The 24,178-nt window shown below is 38.1% G+C and overlaps 1 protein-coding gene across 23 annotated transcripts in view; it reads right to left on the bottom strand.

Moving 5' to 3' along the window:
- NRXN1 (neurexin 1) overlaps window positions 1-24,178 on the bottom strand; it is a 1,221,129-nt gene that overhangs the window by 21,049 nt on the left and 1,175,902 nt on the right. For 12 of the 23 annotated variants that reach the window (XM_061432330.1, XM_061432331.1, XM_061432328.1 and 9 more), the window contains one exon: window positions 12,106-12,184. In XM_061432330.1, the coding sequence (XP_061288314.1) occupies window positions 12,106-12,184 (79 nt within the window). Of the gene's footprint in view, window positions 1-12,096; window positions 12,185-24,178 lie in introns of all 23 variants that reach the window. The other 11 variants (XM_061432333.1, XM_061432342.1, XM_061432326.1 and 8 more) reach the window with 1 other exon arrangement.

Below are 24,178 nucleotides of genomic sequence, written 5' to 3' on the forward strand. Positions count from 1 at the left end.
GTCTAGTTTCCAAAGTCTGGTCAATGCAATGTTAAGATTTTAGTGGTAGATGTGGTAATATTACTATGTTATATTATGTAACATATATGTACATATATGTACACATCTGTGTACCACATATTACAACTTCTCTACTAATTTTTTAAAATTAAATGATGGCTTCTGGCTGTACTGGCATCTTTAATACATCCTTTTTTAAACCTGGGCATTGAATAAAGTATTCTTGTCTTTCTTATTTTATTCCCAATGCCAGGCTTCTTAAAATACTGAGGATGAGTGAGGAGCTACTAATGACAAAAGTGATCTAACCAACAAGTCAACTGACATGAGATGAGACCTGCGGACTAAAGCCTGCGGTAGTATTTGCTGCTCCTTGGAGCACGTGAACCAACAAAGAAAGCATATGGGCTCTTCATGCGAGCAGCATGCCCTGTAGAGAAGTAGTCAGACTACGTTACCTTTCCTCTGTTAACATCTGAGTAAATGTAATTAATGAATTACCAAGACACCACAAGAAAACAATTTCATTATCAAAGCTGGTACTGGACACAAATGACAAGAAAATGTGGTTTCATTCTTCCTGCATCTCATGTTTCCATTAGAGGTAGACTTAGCCTATAAATTTGGCTCCCTGGTGGCTCGGACAGTAAAGAATCTGTCTGTGATGCATGAGATACGGGTTCACTGGGCAGGTCACCTGGAGAAGGGAATGGCCACCCACTCAAGTATTCTCACCTGGAGAATTCCATGGACAGAAGACCTTGGGCGGTTGAGGCGGGAGGGCGCGGTGTGGTGGAGGGGGTGGTGTGGCGCAAAAAGCTGGACAAGACTGAGCAACTAACACTTTCACTACCCTATATTTTCCTAAACCTAGCTGCATTTCTCCTTTTACAATATTGGGTAACCATTTTAAAGCACAGCTGTCCATCTCATTGTCTCCTTCTAAAGCTCAACAGGACAAGTCACACTTTAGAAAGGTTTGTGGTATTTTGAGCCTTTCTAATAAGGACTTTAAAAATGTTATTAATGTTTAAAGGCTGGAGATATATATATATTAATATGAAGGCTGCCTAGAAATTTATTTTATATACATGAGTAGATTTTTCCTTTATTTATTGTAGGACAGTTCTGTATTAGCAATCATGTACTTTTTGCAGACTTTCAAGTAAATGCTTAATCTAACTCAGTAAACTCACTTATTTGCTAGGTAATTACTGTAAGCAGCCCATCACAATTAGTTTACATGTGTGAACAGAACTCATTTTAACATCAAAAGGAACCGTGCCCATTTTCTATCCAGATCAAATCTGTCTGCCTTGTGAAGAGCCTCCCTCAAGGTAGAATAATACATCTCCTGGCACAAAAACAGTGCCAGTAAAACAGGTCTTCCACTCACCCCTGGGTTTATCATAATCATGTCACACTCTTAGTACATGCCAGGTTCTCTGATACACACTGTGTGTGCATATTTCAATGGATCACCCCATTTCCCCCATTTTACATAAAAGGAAATTGAGCCTCAAAGATACTCAGTAACTTCCCAAGACCAGGAAGAGCTGCCACTCAAACTAGTTCTGCAACTCAAACTAGTTCAAATTGTGACTCCAAAGTTACAATCGTAAGTAATACTCCCTTCCTGTTGCATACCACAGTTCTTACAAAAGGCCCTTGAGCTTTCCCAGTGTGGGACAACAATCCACTCCATTATATCGTTAAACAAAAATTCTCAAACCAGAAAGGTCAAAATAATTAATGCTCAATAAAAGTGGCTATATTCTAGAAACAAACAAACAAAAGCCGTCTTTTGCTTGTTATTTTGTTTTCTAGTGATCTCCTGGTAGGAACTAATTGTGGTAAATGAAACAGGTTGTCTTAAAGGTGGAATCACCTTCTCTAAACAAGACCTTAACCTTCCCCACAGCTTGGCCAAACTTCAGACAGCTCTCATCCTGTCTCTAGGGCCCTGGACTCCTTTTTCTTAGAGCATTTACTTCAGAAAACTTGTAATTCCAAATTTTTTCTCTGTTCCTTTGATGTGTAAATATTTTTAAAACTTCATTTCAGTGTTACCACCCAGGATTATTTTTCTCCAGGACCTAGGAGCCCTCACTTTGAAACCTAGCTTTCAAGGAAGGACAGTTCTGCTTCTTCCAATTTCTGTGGGGAAAATAGGAGCCTACCTTGAGGCAGTGCACTTTGCTCCAACTCATAAAACAACCTTCAGCCTTGAAGATATTCAAAGGAGAGGGTTTAGTGTTCCTTTGGGTGAAGCCAATTAGCCGACACAGAAGGTCTATCAAATTGCCAACATTCTCTGGATCATCAAAAAAGCAATAGAGTTCCAGAAAAACATCTACTTCTGCTTTATTGACTATGCCAAAGCCTTTGACTGTGTGGATCACAATAAACTGTGGAAAATCCTGAAAGAGATGGGAATATCATTCCACCTGACCTGCCTCTTGAGAAACCTATATGCAGGTCAGGAAGCAACAGTTAGAACTGGGCATGGAACAACAGACTGGTTCCAAATAGGAAAAGGAGTACGTCAAGGCTGTGTACTGTCACCCTGCTTATTTAACTTCTATTCAGAGTACATCATGAGAAACACCGGGCTGGAAGAAGCACAAGCTGGAATCAAGATTGCCGGGAAAAATATCAATAACCCCAGATATGCAGATGATACCACCTTTATGGCAGAAAGTGAAGAGGAACTAAAAAGCCTCTTGATGAAAGTGAAAGAGGAGAGTGAAAAAGTTAAAGCCCAATATTCAGAAAACGAAGATTATGGCATCTGGTCCCATCACTTCATGGGAAATAGATGGGGAAACAGTGGAAACAGTATCAGACTTTATTTTGGGGGGAGCTTCAAAATCACTGCAGATGGTGATTGCAGCCATGAAATTAAAAGACGCTTACTCCTTGGAAGGAAAGTTATGACCAACCTAGATAGCATATTCAAAAGCAGAGACATTACTTTGCCAACAAAGGTCTGTCTAGTCAAGGCTATGGTTTTTCCAGTGGTCATGTATGGATGTGAGAGTTGGACTGTGAAGAAAGCTGAGCGCTGAAGAACTGATGCTTTTGAACTGTGGTGTTGGAGAAGACTCTTGAGAGTCCCTTGGACTACAAGGAGATCCAACCAGTCCATTCTAAAGGAGATCAATCCTGGGTGTTCGTTGGAAGGAATGATGCTGAAGCTGAAATTCCAGTACTTTGGCCACCTCATGTGAAGAGTTGACTCATTGGAAAAGACTCTGATGCTGGGAGGGATTGGGGGCAGGAGGAAAAGGGGACGACAGAGGATGAGATGGCTGGATGGCATCACCAACTCGATGGACGAGGGTTTGAGTGAACTCCAGGAGTTGGTGACGGACAGGGAGGCCTGGCGCGCTGCGATTCATGGGGTCACAAAGAGCAACTGAACTGAACTGAACTGAATTAAAGAGCTATGGACTATGAGCCCTTCACTCCAGCCCTTAAAAACTCTCCAGTTTTCTTTTTTTTTTTCCACATTGAATTGAGCTCAGATCGAATTGTGGGCTCCTTCTCTATAATTGTCGTGAATAGATCTCCCTTGCCTGTTTAACTCTGTTCAAGATAATTCTGTTTTGTTATTACTGCTCTCTGAAAAATAGTGGGAAAAGTGCAGATGATGTCTAATGACTTTCTTCCATTTTAACTACACAGCAATTCATTTTTATTCCAGTTTTCTGGAGACTTAAATTTATATGGAAAAAAAGCAGTTCTTCCACCAATATGTCACACACTGAAAGCCACCCAGCCCATCAGGGCCCAAACTCCAGCTGTCCCATTCTGGACCCATGTGATCAGCTGGGTCCTCACCACTGACTCTGGTGTGACTCTTCAAGAGAGCTGCTCTAGATGTTTCTAAAAATGGAGCACTCATCACTGCTGTTTTGCTGGCTACCGCTCAAAATTCCCCATTTTAACAGTAATGTGTTGGCTATTACGGGCTAATTAAACTCGCTTTTGAATAATTACATAATAAATACCCCAAAGTTAAATGTACCACAAAATTATCTTCTAATCAACCTCTAAAAATATGATCTAATAAGTAATACATTCCTTTAAATGATTGTGATTACTTTAGTTAATAAAAAGATGTACCTTGTGCAATATACATATCTTTATTCCTAATGTGGTTAATGGGATCAGTTCAATAGAAATCCTCTGATCTTTTCTCAAAATAGCATACTGGAACACCACACGAAATTGCCTAGTAATTGCAGCAAATTTAGCCTAATGAATAGTAATACATGTAAAGGACCTTTTGCCATCAAATTTAAAATTTATGCCTGCCATGGAAATTATTCAAATGAATATTTAAAAAATTAATCTTATATTTGTGAGGTGCCTGAATTCTAAAAGAACAACTTTCTGCATTCCAAGAAATTAAAGTGCCACTTTTCCTAAACTAGAGAGTGTCTCATTTCTCTTGTATTACAAAAAAGTAACTTAATCTCTCTGAATCTCCTTTAGCTATGAAAATACTTCAGTTTGGCCAAATCATAAAATAGAATATTGCTTATAAAGAATTAAGGACAATGATGATCACAGAACAAATCTTTGCTAGATTGTTAGTTGCTATTGTTATCTATTATTACTCATTTATCCCGAAGTCTGATCAACCGATAGGCAACCAACAATATTTTTTAAAATATTTTTTTATTTGGTTGTACTGGGTCTTCGTTTCAGCACTCAGGCTCTTTCACTGTGGCATGTGGGATCTAGATCCCCAATCGGGGGTTGAACCCGGTTCCCCTGTACTGGGAAAGTGGAGTCTTAGCCATTAGACCACGAGGGAAGTCCACAAACAGTATTTTTTTGATGGGCTGTACTCTCATCCCCACTGATTCAACTAATGTTTAAGAGATTGCCTCCCAAGTGACAATCCTTTTCTTCTCCTATTACTACACTGATTTTTTATTATTCAATAGAGCTTTTCTTTCTCTCCTTCAACAAAGGTTTAACTGATTTGATAGTGGCCCCATATCCTATGAGCTACCCACTGCCCACATTCATACACAAAGAGAATAAACATATTATTTGAAGTATTCTATATCTAAGAGGAAATTTTCCTTCCTAAATAGGGCTCCCAGGAAACAACCCTGATAATGTCCTCTTTGTAACAAATGACAAACCAGTTTTCATCAGGAAGTTCCCATAGCAAAGAAGATCATTATCTTCATTTAGGTCTCAGATATCAACATAAAAATCACCTTTTCCAATTTCTTCAGGAGTTATGAGAAAAAACAATCTATTTGGAAGAAGTCCTCAAAATTAAGGTGTACTGACATGGCTAAGGGTCACTGTGGAACTTCAGTGGTCTATGGTGTCGTTATTTATCAATTTATTAATAAATCAAAGTAATCTGTTTCATAAAAACTGTGTTTCAGTGAAAAGTCTTGGAAAACATGTATATTGTTTTGGATCTTGTATATTGGCTGGATCTTCCCAACCCAGGGATCGAACCCAGGTCTCCTGCATTGCAGACAGACGCTTTACCATCTGAACCACTAGGGAAGCCCTATTTATATAATACATATATTAATAACAGCAAAATCCATATTGGATGTATCATGAGCAAGGCATTGTTCTATCACAAGCTATCCAAGTATTAATTCACTTTAACAACCATATCGCTAGGATGAAGGGAAAGCACAGAAGGAGCAAGTGCTTTTGACAAAAATATGAAGGAAAAGTCAGCCACTTCTCACACGTCCAGACAGCTAAAATCAGGCATTTGAGGGCAACGGTGGCCTGCAACCTAGTTACCAATGGCTGCTTCAGATCTCCACCTGTCGACTAAGAGTTGGGGTTCAATTAGACCTGCTGGATTGAACAGCCACCCTCTCATATTCTAAAACACTGTTTATAATAATGTGAAATTGTCATCTGATGCTAACTGAAGCAGACAGTGTGACTGGAATCAGTATAATTGGGTTCCATGTGTTCCCACACAGGGGGTTGCTCCTGATCTCGTTTCAACATGCACAGTTCCCATCAGGAGGCCTTTAGTGGTTTCATCAGTTGCCCACCAATTTTCAGCCAGGAAAAGTAACAGCTTTATGTAAAAGGGAAAAAAATAGCTTGAATATTCTTTTTTATATAACTGAATTGGGCAAAAGAAAAGCCACCATTTATGCTCTAGTTTATGCCAGGCATTGCAGTAGGTATCTTATAAATATGCCATGCTATGCTATATCACTTCAGTCATGTCCAACTCTTTGTGATGCCATGACCTGTAGCCCACTAGGCTCCTCTGTCCAATATGTTAGTTTTAATTCTTGTAACAAACTGAAAAACTGGTGTTATTTTAATGTCAAAAATAAAGAGCCTGTTCCTTATAAAGAATAGCTGAAAAATGGGTAGAATGAAAGTTGTCCTTTTATAGAATGGAACTGAAGGTGCAGACTTTCTATTTTTTTTTCCCCAGAGCTTAACACAACAGTGAGTGCACAATAATTCTCAACACTGTTTGGTCAGTGGCGAGACTGACAATCCACCAAATAAATATTCAACCTCCCTCTTCATTAAGAGATCTGGGTGGAAGTGAGTGGTATTCAAATTTATCAAGCATTTCATAAAAGGTGTTAATTCAAGATGATGCCAGATTTTTCCTGTTCACTTCATTAATGCCTTAGTGAGTACTCAGTAGCTTTAGGAAGATACCTACATGATAAGCATAGCACATTTTCAGAGAAGAAGACGGCATTTTAGGGAGAGTTTTGGGCAGGGTGATTAGAGAAATTTCACATGTAAATATTCAGGAAGACTGAAAGACATTGGTATGAAATACACAGAACATTTGGGTAATCTACCTATAAAAGTAAATATGGATCTCTTTACAGAAATATTTGTCTTCACTTGCTTAAGGAGTAGCAAAGGTGCACAGCGGGATGCTGCTGCTGCACATGTGTGCTCAGCCGTGTCCAGCTCTTTGCGACTACATGGACCGTAGCCCACCAGGCTTCCCTGTCCATGGAATTTTCCAGGAAAGAGTACTGGAGTGCGGTGCCATTTCCTCCTCCAGGGGATCTTCCCAATCCAGGGACTGAACCTGCCCCTCTTGCTTAGCAGGTATATCCAGTTCTAAATATTTAACCCAAGATACTACTTTCCAAAACAATCAGTTTCCCCAAATAAAATCTGCTGATATCTGACATAATTTTTATCAAGGCGTATCTAACAGTATCCAAAGTCTAATAATATCAGCAATTGCAACTTTTGATTATGTTGTTTTATTTTGTGTTCAAGACACATAGCAAGTAAAGAAAAGCTATTTAAGAGATCAGAGGAAGGCTATCCTAGAAGTAAACAATATTTAAAGAGGATAACAAAAAACAACTCTTCAATTAAAAACAAACAGTTGGAAAATAGGAAAAAAATCATATGTACTAAGAATTTCACCAGAAGCTGTCATACAAACAGAGCCAATTATGCCAAAAGAGCAACACTGCATGAATTATTAAAGATGGTCTTAAAAAAAAAATTACAGGAAACTGGATAGAAGAATGCAGTGGAGAAAAGAGATCTCACGGAACGTAATATAGAAAGAGAAACCACGCATGGACTATACTATCAAGACACCATCTAGGGGAGGTAAGATCACAAGAAAAGCCTATGGTGGAAGATGCCATAAAACCACAGAATCTGGTTTAAGCCTTGAGAAGAACTGATGAATTGAAAACTAGGGAATAAGGAAAGAAACACTGAGGCAGGAGGGCAAGTAAAATTAGATTTGGTACAAGAGTGTTGCAGCTGTCATCAGATGGGGTCAGTTCCTACTGTGTCTTAAACATCCGGCAGCAGGTTTCCGGGCTGTGGAACAAAATCAAAATTCATGCAACAAATCTTACATGGAACAACACGAAGGGGTTTCCTGCTCCGGGAGCTTTACTTACGTGGTGAAGATTCTCACTATATGCTAATGAACAAGTAATGAACAGAAAAATAAACACTACTGTTTCAGATAAGAGAGAAATTAATAAAGAAAAGAGAAGCAGAAAAAATATCTGGAGTATGTTATTAACAAGCTGTTCCTTGCTTTTGGTGTTATAATATTTAACAACGCCCAGTGAATAAAAAAGAAGAGGAAGATGACAAAATGCTTTAAAAAAAAGAAGAGGTGATAAACTCTCTCTTTCTACATGCCCACCATTCTTTTCTTAGAGCTAGAGACCTAGACAAAGGGAAGACAGAAAACTAGTCTATAAGGAAAGGTTAGTAAAACCTAGGAGCAATGGCTAGAAGAATGGATCATTTAACTATGCTCAAGAAGGGAAAAAGAAAGTGACCATTTAAAATGTAATTAGAAGAATACACAGAAGAACTGTACAAAAAAGATCTTCACGACCCAGATAATCACAATGATGTGATCACTGACCTAGAGCCAGACATCCTGGAATGTGAAGTCAAGTGGGCCTTAGAAAGCATCACTACGAACAAAGCTAGTGGAGGTGATGGAACTCCCTTTGAGCTATTTCAAATCCTGAAAGATGATGCTGTGAAAGTGCTGCACTCAATATGCCAGCAAATTTGGAAAACTCAGCAGTGGCCACAGGACTGGAAAAAGTCAGTTTTCATTCCAATTGCAAAGAAAGGCAATACCAAAGAATGCTCAAACTACCGCACACTTGCACTCATCTCACACGCTAGTAAAGTAATGCTCAAAATTCTCCAAGCCAGGCTTCAGCAATATGTGAACCGTGAACTTCCAGATGTTCAAGCAGGTTTTAGAAAAGGCAGAGGAACCAGAGATCAAATTGCCAACATCCGCTGGATCATCGAAAAAGCAAGAGAGTTCCAGAAAAACATCTGTTTCTGCTGTACTGACTATGCCAAAGCCTTTGACTGTGTGGATCACAATAAACTGTGGAAAATTCTGAAAGAGATGGGAATACCAGAGCACCTGACCTGCTTCTTAAGAAATTTGTATGCAGGTCAGGAAGCAACAGTTAGAACTGGACATGGAACAACAGACTGGTTCCAAATAGGAAAAGGAGTTCGTCAAGGCTGTATATTGTCACCCTGCTTATTTAACTTCTATGCAGAGTACATCATGAGAAACGCTGGGCTGGAAGAAGCACAAGCTGGAATCAAGATTGCCGGGAGAAATATCGATAACCTCAGATATGCAGATGACACCACCCTTATGGCAGAAAGTAAAGAGGAACTCAAAAGCCTCTTGATGAACATGAAAGTGGAGAGTGAAAAAGTTGGCTTAAAGCTCAACATTCAGAAAACGAAGATCATGGCATCCGGTCCCATCACTTCATGGGAAATAGATGGGGAAACAGTGGAAACAGTGTCAGACTTTATTTTTCTGGGCTCCAAAATCACTACAGATGGTGACTGCAGCCATGAAATTAAAAGACGCTTACTCCTTGGAAGGAAAGTTATGACCAACCTAGATAGCATATTCAAAAGCAGAGACATTACTTTGCCAACAAAGGTCTGTCTAGTCAAGGCTATGGTTTTTCCTGTGGTCATGTATGGATGTGAGAGTTGGACTGTGAAGAAGGCTGAGCGCCAAAGAATTGATGCTTTTGAACTGTGGTGTTGGAGAAGACTCTTGAGAGTCCCTTGGACTGCAAGGAGATCCAACCAGTCCATTCTGAAGGAGATCAGCTCTGGGATTTCTTTGGAAGGAATGATGCTAAAGCTGAAACTCCAGTACTTTGGCTGCCTCATGCGAACAGTTGACTCATTGGAAAAGACTCTGATGCTGGGAGGGATTGGGGGCAGGAGGAGAAGGGGACGACAGAGGATGAGATGGCTGGATGGCATCACTGACTTGATGGACGTGAGTCTGAGTGAACTCTGGGAGTTGGTGATGGACACGAGGCCTGGCATGCCCTGATTCATGGGGTCACAAAGAATCGGACACGACTGAGCGACTGAACTGAACTGAACACTGAAGTTACTGGGTACTCAAGGTGAGGATTCTATATAAAGAAAATATTAGCCTCCACTCAGACAGCAAAAGAAGGATTTGGCCCAGAGGAAAACCAGCAAGTACTATAATTAGTAAGAACCTAGACTGTTTTCCGGAGAAGGCAATGGCACCCCACTCCAGTACTCTTGCCTGGAAAATCCCATGGTTTGAGGAGCCTGGTAGGCGGCAGTCCATGGGGTCGCGAAGAGTCGGACATACCTGAGCGACTTCGCTTTCACTTTTGACTTTCATGCATTGGAGAAGGAAATGGCAACCCACTCCAGTGTTCTTGCCTGGAGAATCTCAGGGATGGGGGAGCCTGGTGGCTGCTGTCTATGGGGTCACACAGAATTGGACACGACTGAAGTGACTTAGCATAGCATAGCATAGACTGTTTTCAACATTATGTTAAGATATACACATATCAATGTATAACAAATATCAGACTTGGTTTTATGAATGATCCATGCTGGAAGATCTCGGAGAAGACACAAAAAAAGACAGTCATGGTGAGGAACATGAAAATATGAGAAATGGGGAAAAAAGACATTTGAAGGAGGGATAAGGCACAGAGATGGACTGACATAATGGACAAAAAAGCACTAGCTTTTGCTTTTTACTAACATAGAATGAGAATTAAAAAAAAGAGGGGGCCCAGAACACTATCAGGAAAGGGCCACATCTGTCTAGACAACTAAAAGGGAATGGATGATCATCAGGTCACATTCTAATAACTGTATATGAAAAACGTTCTGGAGGCTGAGAATTTTGATATGTGGGATGGAGGTGAGAAAAAGAAAGATGGGAAGACAGCCAGGATGGATCTTCAAGACCTTCTCCTGCTGAGAGATGACAGCTGAGCTTCTGTTCCTCATGGGTACTCAGTAGCTGCTCTAAGTGCTGACAGTCAGTAGTTATAATAGCCAGTGGTGCAGGGAAGTGATTTTCAAAAGGAGGTGCAACATATGTATCATGAATCATTTTTTATTCAAATATCAGAATGAGTAGATAAAAATGATATTCTTCAGAAGAATTACATATTGATTTTTTAATTATGATATGAAGTTCTCCTGGGGTAACAGGTGACATCTACAGAAGTCATGAGTTATCCCATAGTGGTGAGTCCATATCTACCTCAATGATTCGAACCCTAAACAAGACAATTATTGAATTTGAAGAAACAGCTTACAAAGGAAACTAATGCAAATTACCCTAATACTTGGTATTATGAGTATGTAGATGAAACTCAGGCTGTGATTCATTCATTTTCAGGGTCCACAGCTACCACTGGATGGTACAAGGCTGCAGGTAAACAGCTGTTGCTTAGTCGCTGAGTCATGTCTAACTCTTTTGTGACCCCATGGACTGTAGCCTGCCAGGCTTCTCTGTCCATGGGACTTCCCAGACAAGAACACTGGAGTGGGTAGCCATTCCCTTCTCCTAGGTTCTTCTCGACCCAGGGATCCTGCATTGGCAGGCAAATTCTTTACCACTGAGCTACCAGGGAAGCTGTATTTATGTATTAATCATACTTTATCACAAAGAAGGAGGGTAAATTATATATCACCTAGAGTTAAAACACATCAACTTGAATTTTAGGGAGACATGGGAAGACTCAAACACCACTCTATTAAATGAATCAAAGACTGTACCTATACTGCCATAATACTCTTACTTTCAAAATTCAGAAATATATCATTTAAGATAATTTGCTGGCAGGATGAGAGGTAAAGACTTTTTGTCAGTAGAAAGGTCAAATAATTTTCCACAATGCAATGAAATTTTTAAGCTTTACAGTTTTACTATAGGTGACCCAAGGGAGATCCCCTTAAACAATTATATTGAAAATTACATTGTGAGCTAATAGAATATGAACAGCGAGGTACGAGCCTTGTGTGCTGGCCTCTATTGCTTTTTCTGAAATACATAATCTTGGTGGGTTTTGTTTTAAAAACTTTTTTTTCCCAATAAATGTAGGTAACTGTATCCATGTAAAAACTAAGAACTCATCTAACAATAAGGTGTTTTTTCATAGGGAGGACTTCTAGATATAAGTGCAGGATATTTTTTTAAGGACTATAGCATGCAACAAAGATTGACAGTTGAGCCAAAGAAAGTAAGAAAAAAAGTCGACTAACCTAACCCACCTGAGCTCGGCTCACAGGGGTCAATGTCCTCATCATCGCTGGGACACTCTGCTGAGGCCACAAGGATGTCATCTGTGGTCTGTAAAATAAGCACATTCAGTAGATTACTTTCAAGGGACCTAACAGATCTTTTCATCTTTGTCTTGTGGACAAACATCATTTGCATTTACCTTACAGATTGAGAAACCAAATTCAATATTTCCCTTCCCAAGGACACAGAGCTTACATTCTTCAACATATGTTGGGTTCCTCACGGAAGAATTGGCAATATTTGTGAAACCTTGATTCTAGCTTATTTTTCATGAGGATAGGTGGCAGCCAACTTGGGATACCCATCCATTTAACTGCACAGTGAAGTTGCACACAGGAGCAGACAGCGATTTAAAAAACAGCCTGGCAGAAACAGATGATCTGAAATTTATTACAGCCCTGGAGTGCTACAAGGTATGCATCAGTGGGCTTTATGCCGGGCTTGTGCCTGGCTTCCTAAAAGCAGAACAGCTATAACCTTTTATATTCATGACCAAGTAGAATTCAATGTATCTTTGAGATATAGCCTATCTTTATTAGGAAACACAGATTAAGCAGAGAATATTTTTTCACTGATGCAAAAAGGGAAGCAAATATAGTTCATGGAAGGTATTTTTAAAAATTTTTGTTGAGCTTTCACACTCAATTCTAATCTTTTTAATATTCAAAAATCAGGCATTATCTCCCCATTGTCTTTGCCACCATTAAAGTTTCAGAATAAATGAAGAGTACTGGGGGGATGGTATTTTACAGCAAACAGGAGAGAGGTGACAGTTTTCTTTGTGACATTTTAGTTGCTTCATTGCACCTACAGCAAAGAAGATAACCATGAGTGTAATAAAAAGCAGAGTGTGTAAATCCTAGCAGTTAGTCACATAATCAACATATTTACAAGCATTAAAGGCTATTCTTTACTGTCACTTATAAGCAGCAGTAAAGTCAGCACAGATATTTCATAGAAACTGAAGGTTTGCATCATATTTGGCTAAAGCTAAGGCAACACAGAGAGAATTGAAGGTACAAGAAGGAAAATATCTCATTACATCTGTTAAGGATTAAGAGATTATAACTGTTTAGACAATACTTAGAAGTGCAATATTGATGAAATCCTTATTGAAAAGTAGAATTATAATAGGAGTCTTAAAGGAAAGAAAAAATAAGAAATATGATAAAATATATTTTTATTAAGGGAGTATCTAATAGAGGGTAAAGTGTGCCACGCTTAGTCACTCAGTAATGTCCGACTCTTTGCACCCCCATGGACTGTAGCCCACCAGGCTCCTCTGTTCATAGGGATTCTCCAGGCAAGAATGATGGAGTGGGTTGCCATTCCCTCCTCCAGGGGATATTGCCAACCCAGGGATCAAACCCAGGTCTCCAGTACTGCAGGCGGATTCTTTACCCTCTGAGCCATCAGGGAAGCCCAATAGAGGGTAAAGTATAAATATATAAATATTAAGAGAATAGTGTCACTTTGAAAAATGGAGACAAGGGATGATGTATATTTGTGACAAAAATTAGGCTCAGAATGTTTCAAGTACAAGGTCTTTAATTAAGAATAAAGAATTTGTTCAGATGTTAGTGCTTCACAATATAGCTTTATATAGTATTTTTAATAGTATTTTGAGATGGTTTCACATTATTCTTCTCTTAATTCCTTTTGGCAATTAAGTTGGGAGGCCAAATTCATTTATTTCGCTGCTGTCATATTAAAAGAAGAAGTTCAAATGCTGGTTTTCCTGGAATTGTAACTGTTAATGCCAGCGATAGCCACCAGCAATTGGTGTGATAGTCACGTAGGTATCTTTCATTAAAGTGAGCTTTAAAAGGCAAGAACACATCCTTCTTTTGGCACGAGCACGTCTCTCAGGATAACATCCAACCTGACTTGATAATAACAAGTTATTGGATTAAGAGGTCTGCCAGGTCAATTGTTCCAATTCGCCCAGCACTGATAATCTGCTTTTCAAAAGCCAACTTCAAGTAGAAAGCTACTGTTTTTTTTTTTTTTAAACTACAGTGGATACTCTTTAAAATTAATTTCAAGTTAGAAAAAAATTTCTCATTTTCCTTGAGGCATTTTAACTCTATTGATGAAATCCAGAAAGGGATGTCGTTTTGTTCTTGGTTGGGGGACGGGGAGGAGGAGCAGGACGTGGACAAATTCTTTAATCTAGGGTCTCTCATCCTGGCAGTGACGTGGTCCCCTCTCCCTTCCTCCATCTGGGCAGACATTTGGTAATGTCTGGAGACATTTTAGTTGTATCAGCTGGGTGGAGGGTGGGAGTAGGTGAGCTGCTATTAGCATTCAATGAGTGGTCACCAGGGATGCTGCTAAAAATTCTAAGTTGTATGTGACAGCGCCCCCAGCAAAGAAAGACCTGACTCCAAAGTTTCCAAAGTGCTAATGGTGCACTCTGTTCTAAAAACTCAAAACCTGTTCTGTTCGTTGTTTTTCTCATCTGAAAAAATTCGAGAGCACTGTTACTGCTGTTGTAAAGATGAACTTAGTACATGGAAAGTAACTAGAATAGGAGCACCTTTGAAATATTTACAGAAGTTGTGAGAGTATCAACATTATTGTCTCACAAATGGAGCACTGATTTAATATTTTTTGCACTACATAATTTAATTTTAGATATTAAACTGGAAGTTGTATATGTGAATTATTCTCAACTTTACGTCTCTTGTTAGTTTTTATACAAGAATAGAGTAGCTCTATTGGTACTTGGTTGAACTAAGTTTCCATCTTTTGCTTCCTAGATTTAAATTCTGAATTAGAAGTCAAACATAAGAAATAAATAATAAAGGTTTCTTCCTAAAAGAAATTCAAAGACAAGAAATGAGTAACTCAGTGTAGTGTTTCAGGCAAACTAAATTATTTAGGCTGCACAAGTTAAATTTTGTTTTAAAAGTCGACCTATTTTTTATATTCCACAGCCTTCTGGAACAATTCCACAGCCTTTTGGAACAATTCCACAGCAAACAGAAAGTGTCAGAATGTTCTCAGTGTTATCTTTCACAAATCACAGTACCTAAAATAACAAAAGATGTCATAGAATAAATAGTACCTCCTATAGCTCTTTACAGTAGAAAAAAGTCACTGTACAAATATGACCCTATTGTACAACTATATTTTAGTTTTTAGTGTACTTTCCCTGATATAAACAATACACTTTTTTCATATTTTTCTCTCAGAAATTAAAATCCAGCAACAGTCTTGTGAATAAAAGATCTCAAATCAATAGATGCCGTGATAGAAATCATCACTGTATGAAAAATCAGGAAGTGGCTCAAGTGCAGGGAGGAAAATCAAATTTCATTCCAGGGGCTGAATTAACTAAACACTTTTCTAGCCAAAGCTGTGTAATTTAAATTTAATTCACTATGTTTGGAACTATCTCCCTATGACATGCTGTTGAAAAGAGGTATAAGAAACTCAAATATGTCACATTAATCAATTCTATTCTTCAATATACTTTTCACTGATGTTTATAACTTTTTCCAGAAAAGAGACGACCTGCTGAAGAAGACAGAATACTGATCAAGCAAAGGCACTGTCTTTTCATAACCATACATTTAGATAAGTGTCCCTAACTGTGTATTTAACCACTCATAGGTCAAAGCGCATGCTGGTCTTCCTTAATTCAGAGTGGTCTGGATATTTTTATGGCCAACATCTGTGCTTGTTCAAAATGTCTGCTAAAACTACTTTATGTTTATTTACCTTTAGGGAAAAAAAGACTTGTACACAATTCAAGAATTAAAGGCACTGAAACTTAATTCACATGTTTTATGGATCAATACCAACATAGTATAGGGGAGGAAAATGTACTCAGAATGGGAGGAAAAGGAAGTTTTTAATGAATAGTAAGACATTAGAAAACTCAGGAGGTGGCTTATTTTTAGTTTATTTTACATACTAAATCAACATTAATTTATTTAATGTTCAGAGTTATTAGGTAGTGACCATTCAGTGGGTTAGAAAGTAGAGAAACACTGATGTATTTTGTTCTGCAGAGAGACTTTTTGCCTATCACCACATTTAATGACGGAATTTGTGGCATATTTACTTTTTGAATATAGCACAATTGCATATCTGTGTGGTAAGAAGATATGATGAGAGGATAGATAAACTTAGTCTGTAATATTATATCCTTGCTCAGAATAGCATTGCTAGACTTTATCCCTCATGGTAAACAGTTTTGCTGAAGACTGAAACATTCTAATGGAAACACCTACAAGAAAACTCTACCAGGACAAATCTACTTTGTAAGGAAAGGAGCACACTTAAACTGTGGAAAGACGTCCACTGTGAATTTGATACCCACAAAGAAATTCTTGATTTACTCTGAAACTTCAATTGAAACTTTATTTCTAAACAGCACCAGTAGGGGACGTCGCTGCTGGTTCAGTGGCTAAGACTCCATGCTCCCAACACAGGAGGCATGTTTATAGTTTTGATCCCTGGTCAGGGAACTAAGATCCCACATGCCATGCAGTGTGTGGCCAGGGGAGGGGAAACAAACAAAACAAAACACAGGAGCAGTCTATTCAGCTATACATCCAAATACAACATAAAAAATAGTTGTCTTGAGCAACGGTGCGCCCTCATTGTAACAGTATTCAGTCTCATCTCTTAGACTTATCAACTTAGACTAAGCTGCCTGAGACAGCTGATTGAGTGCAGTGCCACCTAACATGTGATGTATTTGACTAATTGATGGACACTTGTTCTGGCTGATACTTCTGTTTACATGAAGCTGCTCAGGAAGGAAGAGGACATTCATATCTGCCTTTCAGCACTGAATCTGATAGTTTTCCCTATCAGATTTATCACTAGGTGAACTTTCCAGAAAAAAAAAGCCAGGATTCACAACTAGCAACACAAACTCCTCAAACTAGGTCTGAACCATTGCACTGATAATCTACCTGGCAAGAAGTTTTAGGTGGGGGAAGTTAGAGTTTTCACCAAAGGAGAAAAAGTGCAAATAAAATAAAATAAAGACAAAAAAACCCAATTGTAAGACATATATAGAATTCCCAAACAATAGGATCAAATCAAACCACTAAAGAAATATATCAAATTGGTAATTTTAGTTAATCCTATTTAAAATGCAGAAGGACTTTACAAACTTTGCATATTCCATCATCTCAGTGAAGCTTTGGTTCTTATTTTTCATTTGTTTCTTTGAGTAGCAGATGCCACATAAAGATATCAATCCCATGCTCAGTAATCTAATAAAAGTAATAATAATAATCTGAGATCCAATACGTGAAGGATCCATTTTAGCTCCAGCACGAGAGTAACAAAGAAAATGATCAATTGCTGCTAAGTTGCATCAGTCGTGTCGGACTCTGTGAGACCCCATAGACGGCAGCCCACCAGGCTCTGCTGTCCCTGGAATTCTCCAGGCAAGAACACTGGAGTGGGTTGCCATTTCCTTCTCCAACGCATGAAAGTGAAAAGTGAAAGTGAAGTCGCTCAGTCGTGTCTGACTCAGCGACCCCATGGACTGCAGCCTACCAGGCTCCTCCATCCATGGGATTTTCCAGGCAAGAGTTCTGGAGTGGGGTGCCATTGCCTTCTCCGGAAGATCAATTAGTCACCAACAAATTAGTCACTCATCTGGGCACAGCATTTTCTGATGGGCACAAAATATTGTTACTACCTGAGAGAGTTTAAGTTGTGATTCCGAACTGCAAATAATTGATTATGCCCATTCTACTCTAAAACATAGGAACAATTCACTCATTAATAGAAACAACAACAATCAAACTAATAGCTTATTTTGATTGAAATGTAAGAGTGCCCCCATCTCTATTACTTCATTAAATATTTACCAACAACACGCTTATGCAGAATGCAGGTGAAGGTACTATTACTCTGAGTGTTACAGTTAACTGCCAAAAAAATACCCGTTTGTAGACTTATTCACCCAATTTTAATGTTTGAACATTGGCATTCGTGAATATTTAGGGAAAAACTGAAATATCCTTGAAAACAGCCAGCTTTCACATTTTTAAAATTTTTTTCCCTCAATTGATGCTTTAGGTTATTATAAAAAGTGACCGTAAATCAGCTGTCTTCTTGGAAATGACAGACTTGAAAACCATTCGATTTTCTTCAGAATTTCTTGGCTGTTTAAAATGTATGCAATGGTTTCAGAACAGTGCAAGCAAACTGGATAGAAAAACTTACCACATAAAGATATCACGAACGCCTTACTCATTCTAACATGCATTTTTATATGCATTTGATACTGGTCATCCTAACAGGAAAAACTCTAAAGGGGAAGACAGGGATGTGGAAATAATGCTATAGAAAAATGAACTTATGAGAGAAAGAAATGAACTGAATCCCTGCTTAATAAAACAAAAAAATTATATTTTAGCAAAGTTATGCAAAAGAGTGTTAGTCGCTCAGTTGTGTCTGACTCATTGTGACCCCATGGACTGTAGCCAACAAGGCTCTTCTGTCCGTGGGATTCTCCAGGCAAGAATACTGGAGTGGATTGCCATGCCCTCCTCCAGGGGATCTTCCCAACCCAGGAACTGAACCTGGGTCTCCTGCATTGCCGGCAGATTCTTTACCCTCTGAGCCACCAGGGAAGTCCCTGCAAAATAAAAACCTGGGATCAGGAAGTTTGAAATTAATCTTTTAAATAAAAAAATAATTTTTATCTTTCTTTAAGATACTGATGACCTCTAAGCTCATTTCCATTTTAAGCCAGAGCAAGTAGGAGCATTAGCCAAAGGAAAAGTTAAAAGGAAAGTTTAAATTTTCAGAAACGAATTGGAATAATCTATTCTCTTGGATGCCCATGAATTAGAATTTGGGAGTGTAAGACCTCCAAAGAATGCTGGTAGTGGAGTGGAGGTGCTGAAAGGGAAACTAGAATATGCATGTGATTAAACACGCATTTCCTCTTGGTTTGCTTTGGTTTTGAACAGAGACCTTTCTGAAATGGATTTGGACATTTCCAAATTAAATAAATAATGGCAGATGTTTACAGTGTAAATCTATGCTTCCAGCTGTGTCAGTGTCAATCTTTAGTCTAACTATTATGACTGAATAGACTAATTAGTTACACAGGTTGAACTGAAAATCTTTACTGGTAATGAGGCCAAAACAGTTTATAATTGTAAAAAGCCTATGGTGGATAGTTTCAACAACATGTCCCCCAAACCCAAGTTTCCCTTGTTGGCGTTTAACACGCTGGCAAATGGAATCATGCTTTAGTCAAGCAGTTGGACTGAGTCAGACCCTAGTGATCATTAGTCCAAGTTCTTGATTTTACATATTAGGAAACTGAAGCTAGAAAACGAAGTCTCTTTGTTTGATCCCAATTATACTGCAAATGAATAGCAAGACTATGAGATAATTCTGACTCCCAGTAGATTATGACAGACTCTCATTCCAGGTGATTTCTATCCTTCCACTCATTACTCATCCAGTTATCTACTCATTTATCCATCCATCTTAAACCATTTTGTTTTTTAAAGGGTTTGATGTGATTAAAAAGATATAAAATGAAATAAATTTAAAGTAAATTAACAGGTGGCAAAGGAAAGCATTGGATTTTATATAAGTAACCACTAAACGTATCATAAAGAAAGCCCACAGGAGTACTAGGAGACATATCTACAGCTATTGCATCACTTGATATGGCAGCACATGAAGTGGCACTAAAAAAGGAATAAAATGAATTCTGGAGTTTAACTGTTTACTCCACTTACAAAAATTCAAATATTTATAGAACAATATTTCTGAAGGAAATGGCAACCCACTCCAGTGTTCTTGCCTGGAGAATCCCAGGGACGGGGGAGCCTGGTGGGCTGCCGTCTATGGGGTCGCACAGAGTCGGACACGACTGAAGCGACTTAGCAGCAGCAGCATTGCTCTGAAATGGAGTAAACCCAGAAAAGTTCTTTACTTGTGTTAATCTTTTCTTAACTTACTTTTTTAAAGACTTTAAAGATCTGGACTCTCACCTCTGCATATAAATGCATAACTAAATACTTTGGGAAAGAAACAAAATGTAGATTATTGAAACTTTTCCTATTTTACCCCTTGACTTAGAACATTGCAGGCCACACTGGCTACAAAATTAACTCAATGGACCCTTTGTCTCTCTTCTCATTAATCCACTGATGAAAACTTCCAAAGTCTCTCTTATTAACTTCTGTTTTCAAAACATAAGTGGTAATGAGCTATTTATCTTTGTCTCTCTCACATAACCATTATTAGGGTTTTGTCATATTATCTCATTACATCTTAGGAATAAATAAGTGGAAGTGACCATTTGTTAATAATACTGGTTGCTTCTCCAGTTGCAATCTAAATATGTATTCACTGATCAGGACAGTCTCATTTACATCATACCCCTAGAATTGGAGGTTTGAAGTCAAGGTAAAGAAGGAGCCACAGGTAGCTAGTCATCCAGAACACTTCTTCCCTGCAGGGCAGGACCATGAGAAAAGTTCCCTTGATAGAGCTTAACCTGGAAATAAATGAGAACTTCCATCCCACACAATCCTTGAAGTATGCGACAGCAAGAAATAGGGATGTGGTTGGAAATAATGTTGATATAATTGACAGCTTTTTGACCCATTTGTTGTATATCTGCAAGGTTCTATACCAATATCTTACCTAGTATCTGAGCAGCATCTCTATGAGCGCTTCTAGCAGAGTGATTAAGAGTAAACGTGATCTGGCTTAAATGTTAAGATGTTATTGCGTTCATGAACTAAGAAGATGGAGTCCTTGCTGGTTATAGTTAAACTGGACCTCCAAGCTTCCAAATTTGACTATTTCACTCCTTGTGATGCGTACTTACTTTGGTTCCTTGTACATATTTGGAATATGTTACTGTTGAACCACTTCAGTTTACTTCGCTGCATGCTGATCAATAATATAAAATATATATAAAGTCTTGATCTGGGTTTTATAAGTAGTATTACCATCTTGAAAAGGTTTCTGTGTTTGCAACAGTACATAAGAATATGTACATTATATACATAAATATATGTGTATATGTATTATATATACATGTGGAAAAATGTATATACAATAATTTGTATATGACAAAATAACTTCTCCATCTCATAGGGATATTATGGGAATCCATTTTGAAATGTGTGAAAGCACTTTATAAATATGGAAGTTCTCACAAGCAATGTTTATATGCCATTATTACAACTAATACAGAGTTATTTTTTTTCCTCACATGACAATATGAAGAACTGTTCTGAGGAGTGCTTAAGGAAGGCAGCCAAATATCCACTTAACTGAATATATTTCATTTTCATGTCACAAAATCCTTTTGTCCCCTCAGTTATTCGAATAAGATCTGTATCTCTCACTCCAAATGGCCCTTCATATAAAGGCTGCTAATTCTTGGGAAGATCCCTTTTATATAGGGATGTGATTTACTTCAGCACCGCTTGCTGAGTACGCATGCTTCAATCTCACTGGTAACCTACAAGATGGACAGTGCCAGTACACATCTCGTTCTGTCATTTCTTCTTCTCCAGGTCAGAGCTTTGAGGGAGTTACTGTACAGATGCAGGGCTATCGGAGTTCCCTTGAAACTCTCCTTCTCATTCACTTTTCTGGGACTTAGAAGATTGTGACAATTGAGTTGACTCTGACTCATGCCCTATTATGTCTAGAGCAAATAAATGAACAGAAAGTAAGAAAGAGAGATCACTTAGCAATACTGCTAATTAAAGGAGAGACAGAGAAACAGAGACAGAAGGAGAAGAAATAGGGAGGGGAGCTGAGGGGAGAAGAAAAAAGAGACTCATTCTAAGTGCGATACTTGCATCACAATGCTTCTTATTGTGGTGGTTGTATCAGTGTTTATAGTTGTGATGTTGCCCTTGGTCACGTTCCTTAGATGCATTAAAAATATGAGGATTAACTTTTATAAGACACTGAACAATACTTTCTTAGTGCATTAGAACAGTAGAGGTATGTGCCTTTCCAAATTGTTTTTAAATCTAAAAGTTTTTGAACTGCCTAGCTATATGTTTCATCTTATTTCATATATTTCTGTGGGACAGGATTTTTTTTCTATGATTATAGCCCTTGAACACCTATTACATTTATCATAGTTCAATAGAGTAGATTTAAAATGTCATCACCATTGACTGTAATGGTAATGATGGATAGCAAAACATCAACTCATATACCTTAAACAATTTTGTCAATTATACCTCAATAAAGATGGGAAAAAATCTTATCATACTCTAAAATTGGCTTCTTTAACCACCTGCAATTTCAATATCAGCACTTGATGAAAATAATTATGATTGTGAAAACTGAATAAAGTTGAGTGAAGAATTCATCTTTAAAAATAGAAGAAATATTATATGTGACACTTGAATTGGTAGAATCATTTGAAATAATCTTTTCCTGATGGTCATCCTCTCTAAGCTCACTATACCTGAGTGTATTTTTGTCACAATTGCTTATTTATAACAGCTCATTAAATCTCAAAATAAGAGTGAGAAAGTATAGATTATTTTCTAGGAGTATAACTCCTAAGAGTGGGAGATGAGAATTGTGGCAAAAATCACACTTTTTGAAAGATTTTATCTGCCTTCTACCATCTCTAGAAGTGACAATGAAACTTTATAACTGGTTTTTACATTATACCTCATGGCTGGAGATTTATGGTAGAGAAATAGCAAAAAGTGACATTATCTTTAACTGTAAAGAGAAAATGACTGAAAGTTAGAAGGAAAGAAAAGCTAAAAACGTCTTGCAATAAGTTGGTCTGCCTGCTTTTATGAAGCATCTCCGCTCCTTTGAGAAAGCAATAAGATATAGCCTGCTTTAAAGAAAGGTGAAAAAAAAATGACAGCTATTCTGCTTTTTTTTTCCTATATAATATTTCCCCAACTCAGTCTCCCCTGCACTCTGTTTCAATAGTCTTACCCTGTGAATACTTACATTAGATTATAAAGAAGCTATGCCTTTAGAATGTTTTCCTTCAAATTCCAACTACAGAATGTAACTTTTGTCTTTTTCCTGAAATAAATCACATAAACATGGCTGAGACCAGCCATCAGATAAGTGATCATAGGATGCACTCTTGAAATTTATATTGTTTGATAGATTTTACCATACACTCACTTATTCACTAATTCATTCATCCATTCACAATCATTTACTGAATACCTTTGATTAATAAGAGCTTAAGCAAAGGAGGAATATAATATGGAACCAGATTTCCCTGCCTAGAATTGTTTGGAGAACTTCAGGTGTATGAGCAGAAAATCTCTCTTTGACCCTTGAGCATGGAAGCGGCATGAGTGTCAGAGCTAAATTGACTAGGCTGAAATTGTAACTCCACCACTTATTAGCTACATGATGTTGAGCAAGTTATCTAGCTTCTTTAGGTTTCTTGCTGTAAAAATGACATTATTTATACCAGTTTTGCAGAATTTTTATGAGGATGAAATTCTCTAGGGCTAGATAGGCAAGCTGTTTAGCACAGGGGTTGGCACTTAGAAGATGTTATTGAGAGTATTTACTACGTAAATAGTAAAGCAGGCCCTGTATACATTCTTGCTTTGTTCTCCCTTTAATATTGAGAGAAAGTTTATTCCTAGCCCTGCTGCTGCTAAGTCATGTCAGTCATGTCCGACTCTGTGTGACCCCATAGACTGCAGCCTACCAGGATCCTCCGTCCATTGGATTTCCAGGCAAGAGTACTGGAGTGGGGTGCCATTGTCTTCTCCGATTCCTAGCCCTGGATTCCTACAAACTTCAGACACAGGCATCCCTTTCACAAACTAAGTACAATTTCCTGGCTTAAAAACACATATCTGTGTTTAAACCTCCTATAAACAGAGTAAATTACATAACTGAATTGAGAGCTCTTTTTAAAACACCTCAAAAAATATCATAATATTGCCAGTGTATTGAAAAGCCCAGGGGCTTCTCTTTTCTTCTCCCTAGCTGCATGATGTAACCAAGCATTTGTCAAATGCTACTGTTTCAGTCTGGGAACTCTTTGAGTTATTTTTTTCC

Source organism: Bos javanicus, chromosome 11 (genome assembly GCF_032452875.1).
Source record: "Bos javanicus breed banteng chromosome 11, ARS-OSU_banteng_1.0, whole genome shotgun sequence".
NCBI lineage: Eukaryota > Metazoa > Chordata > Mammalia > Artiodactyla > Bovidae > Bos > Bos javanicus.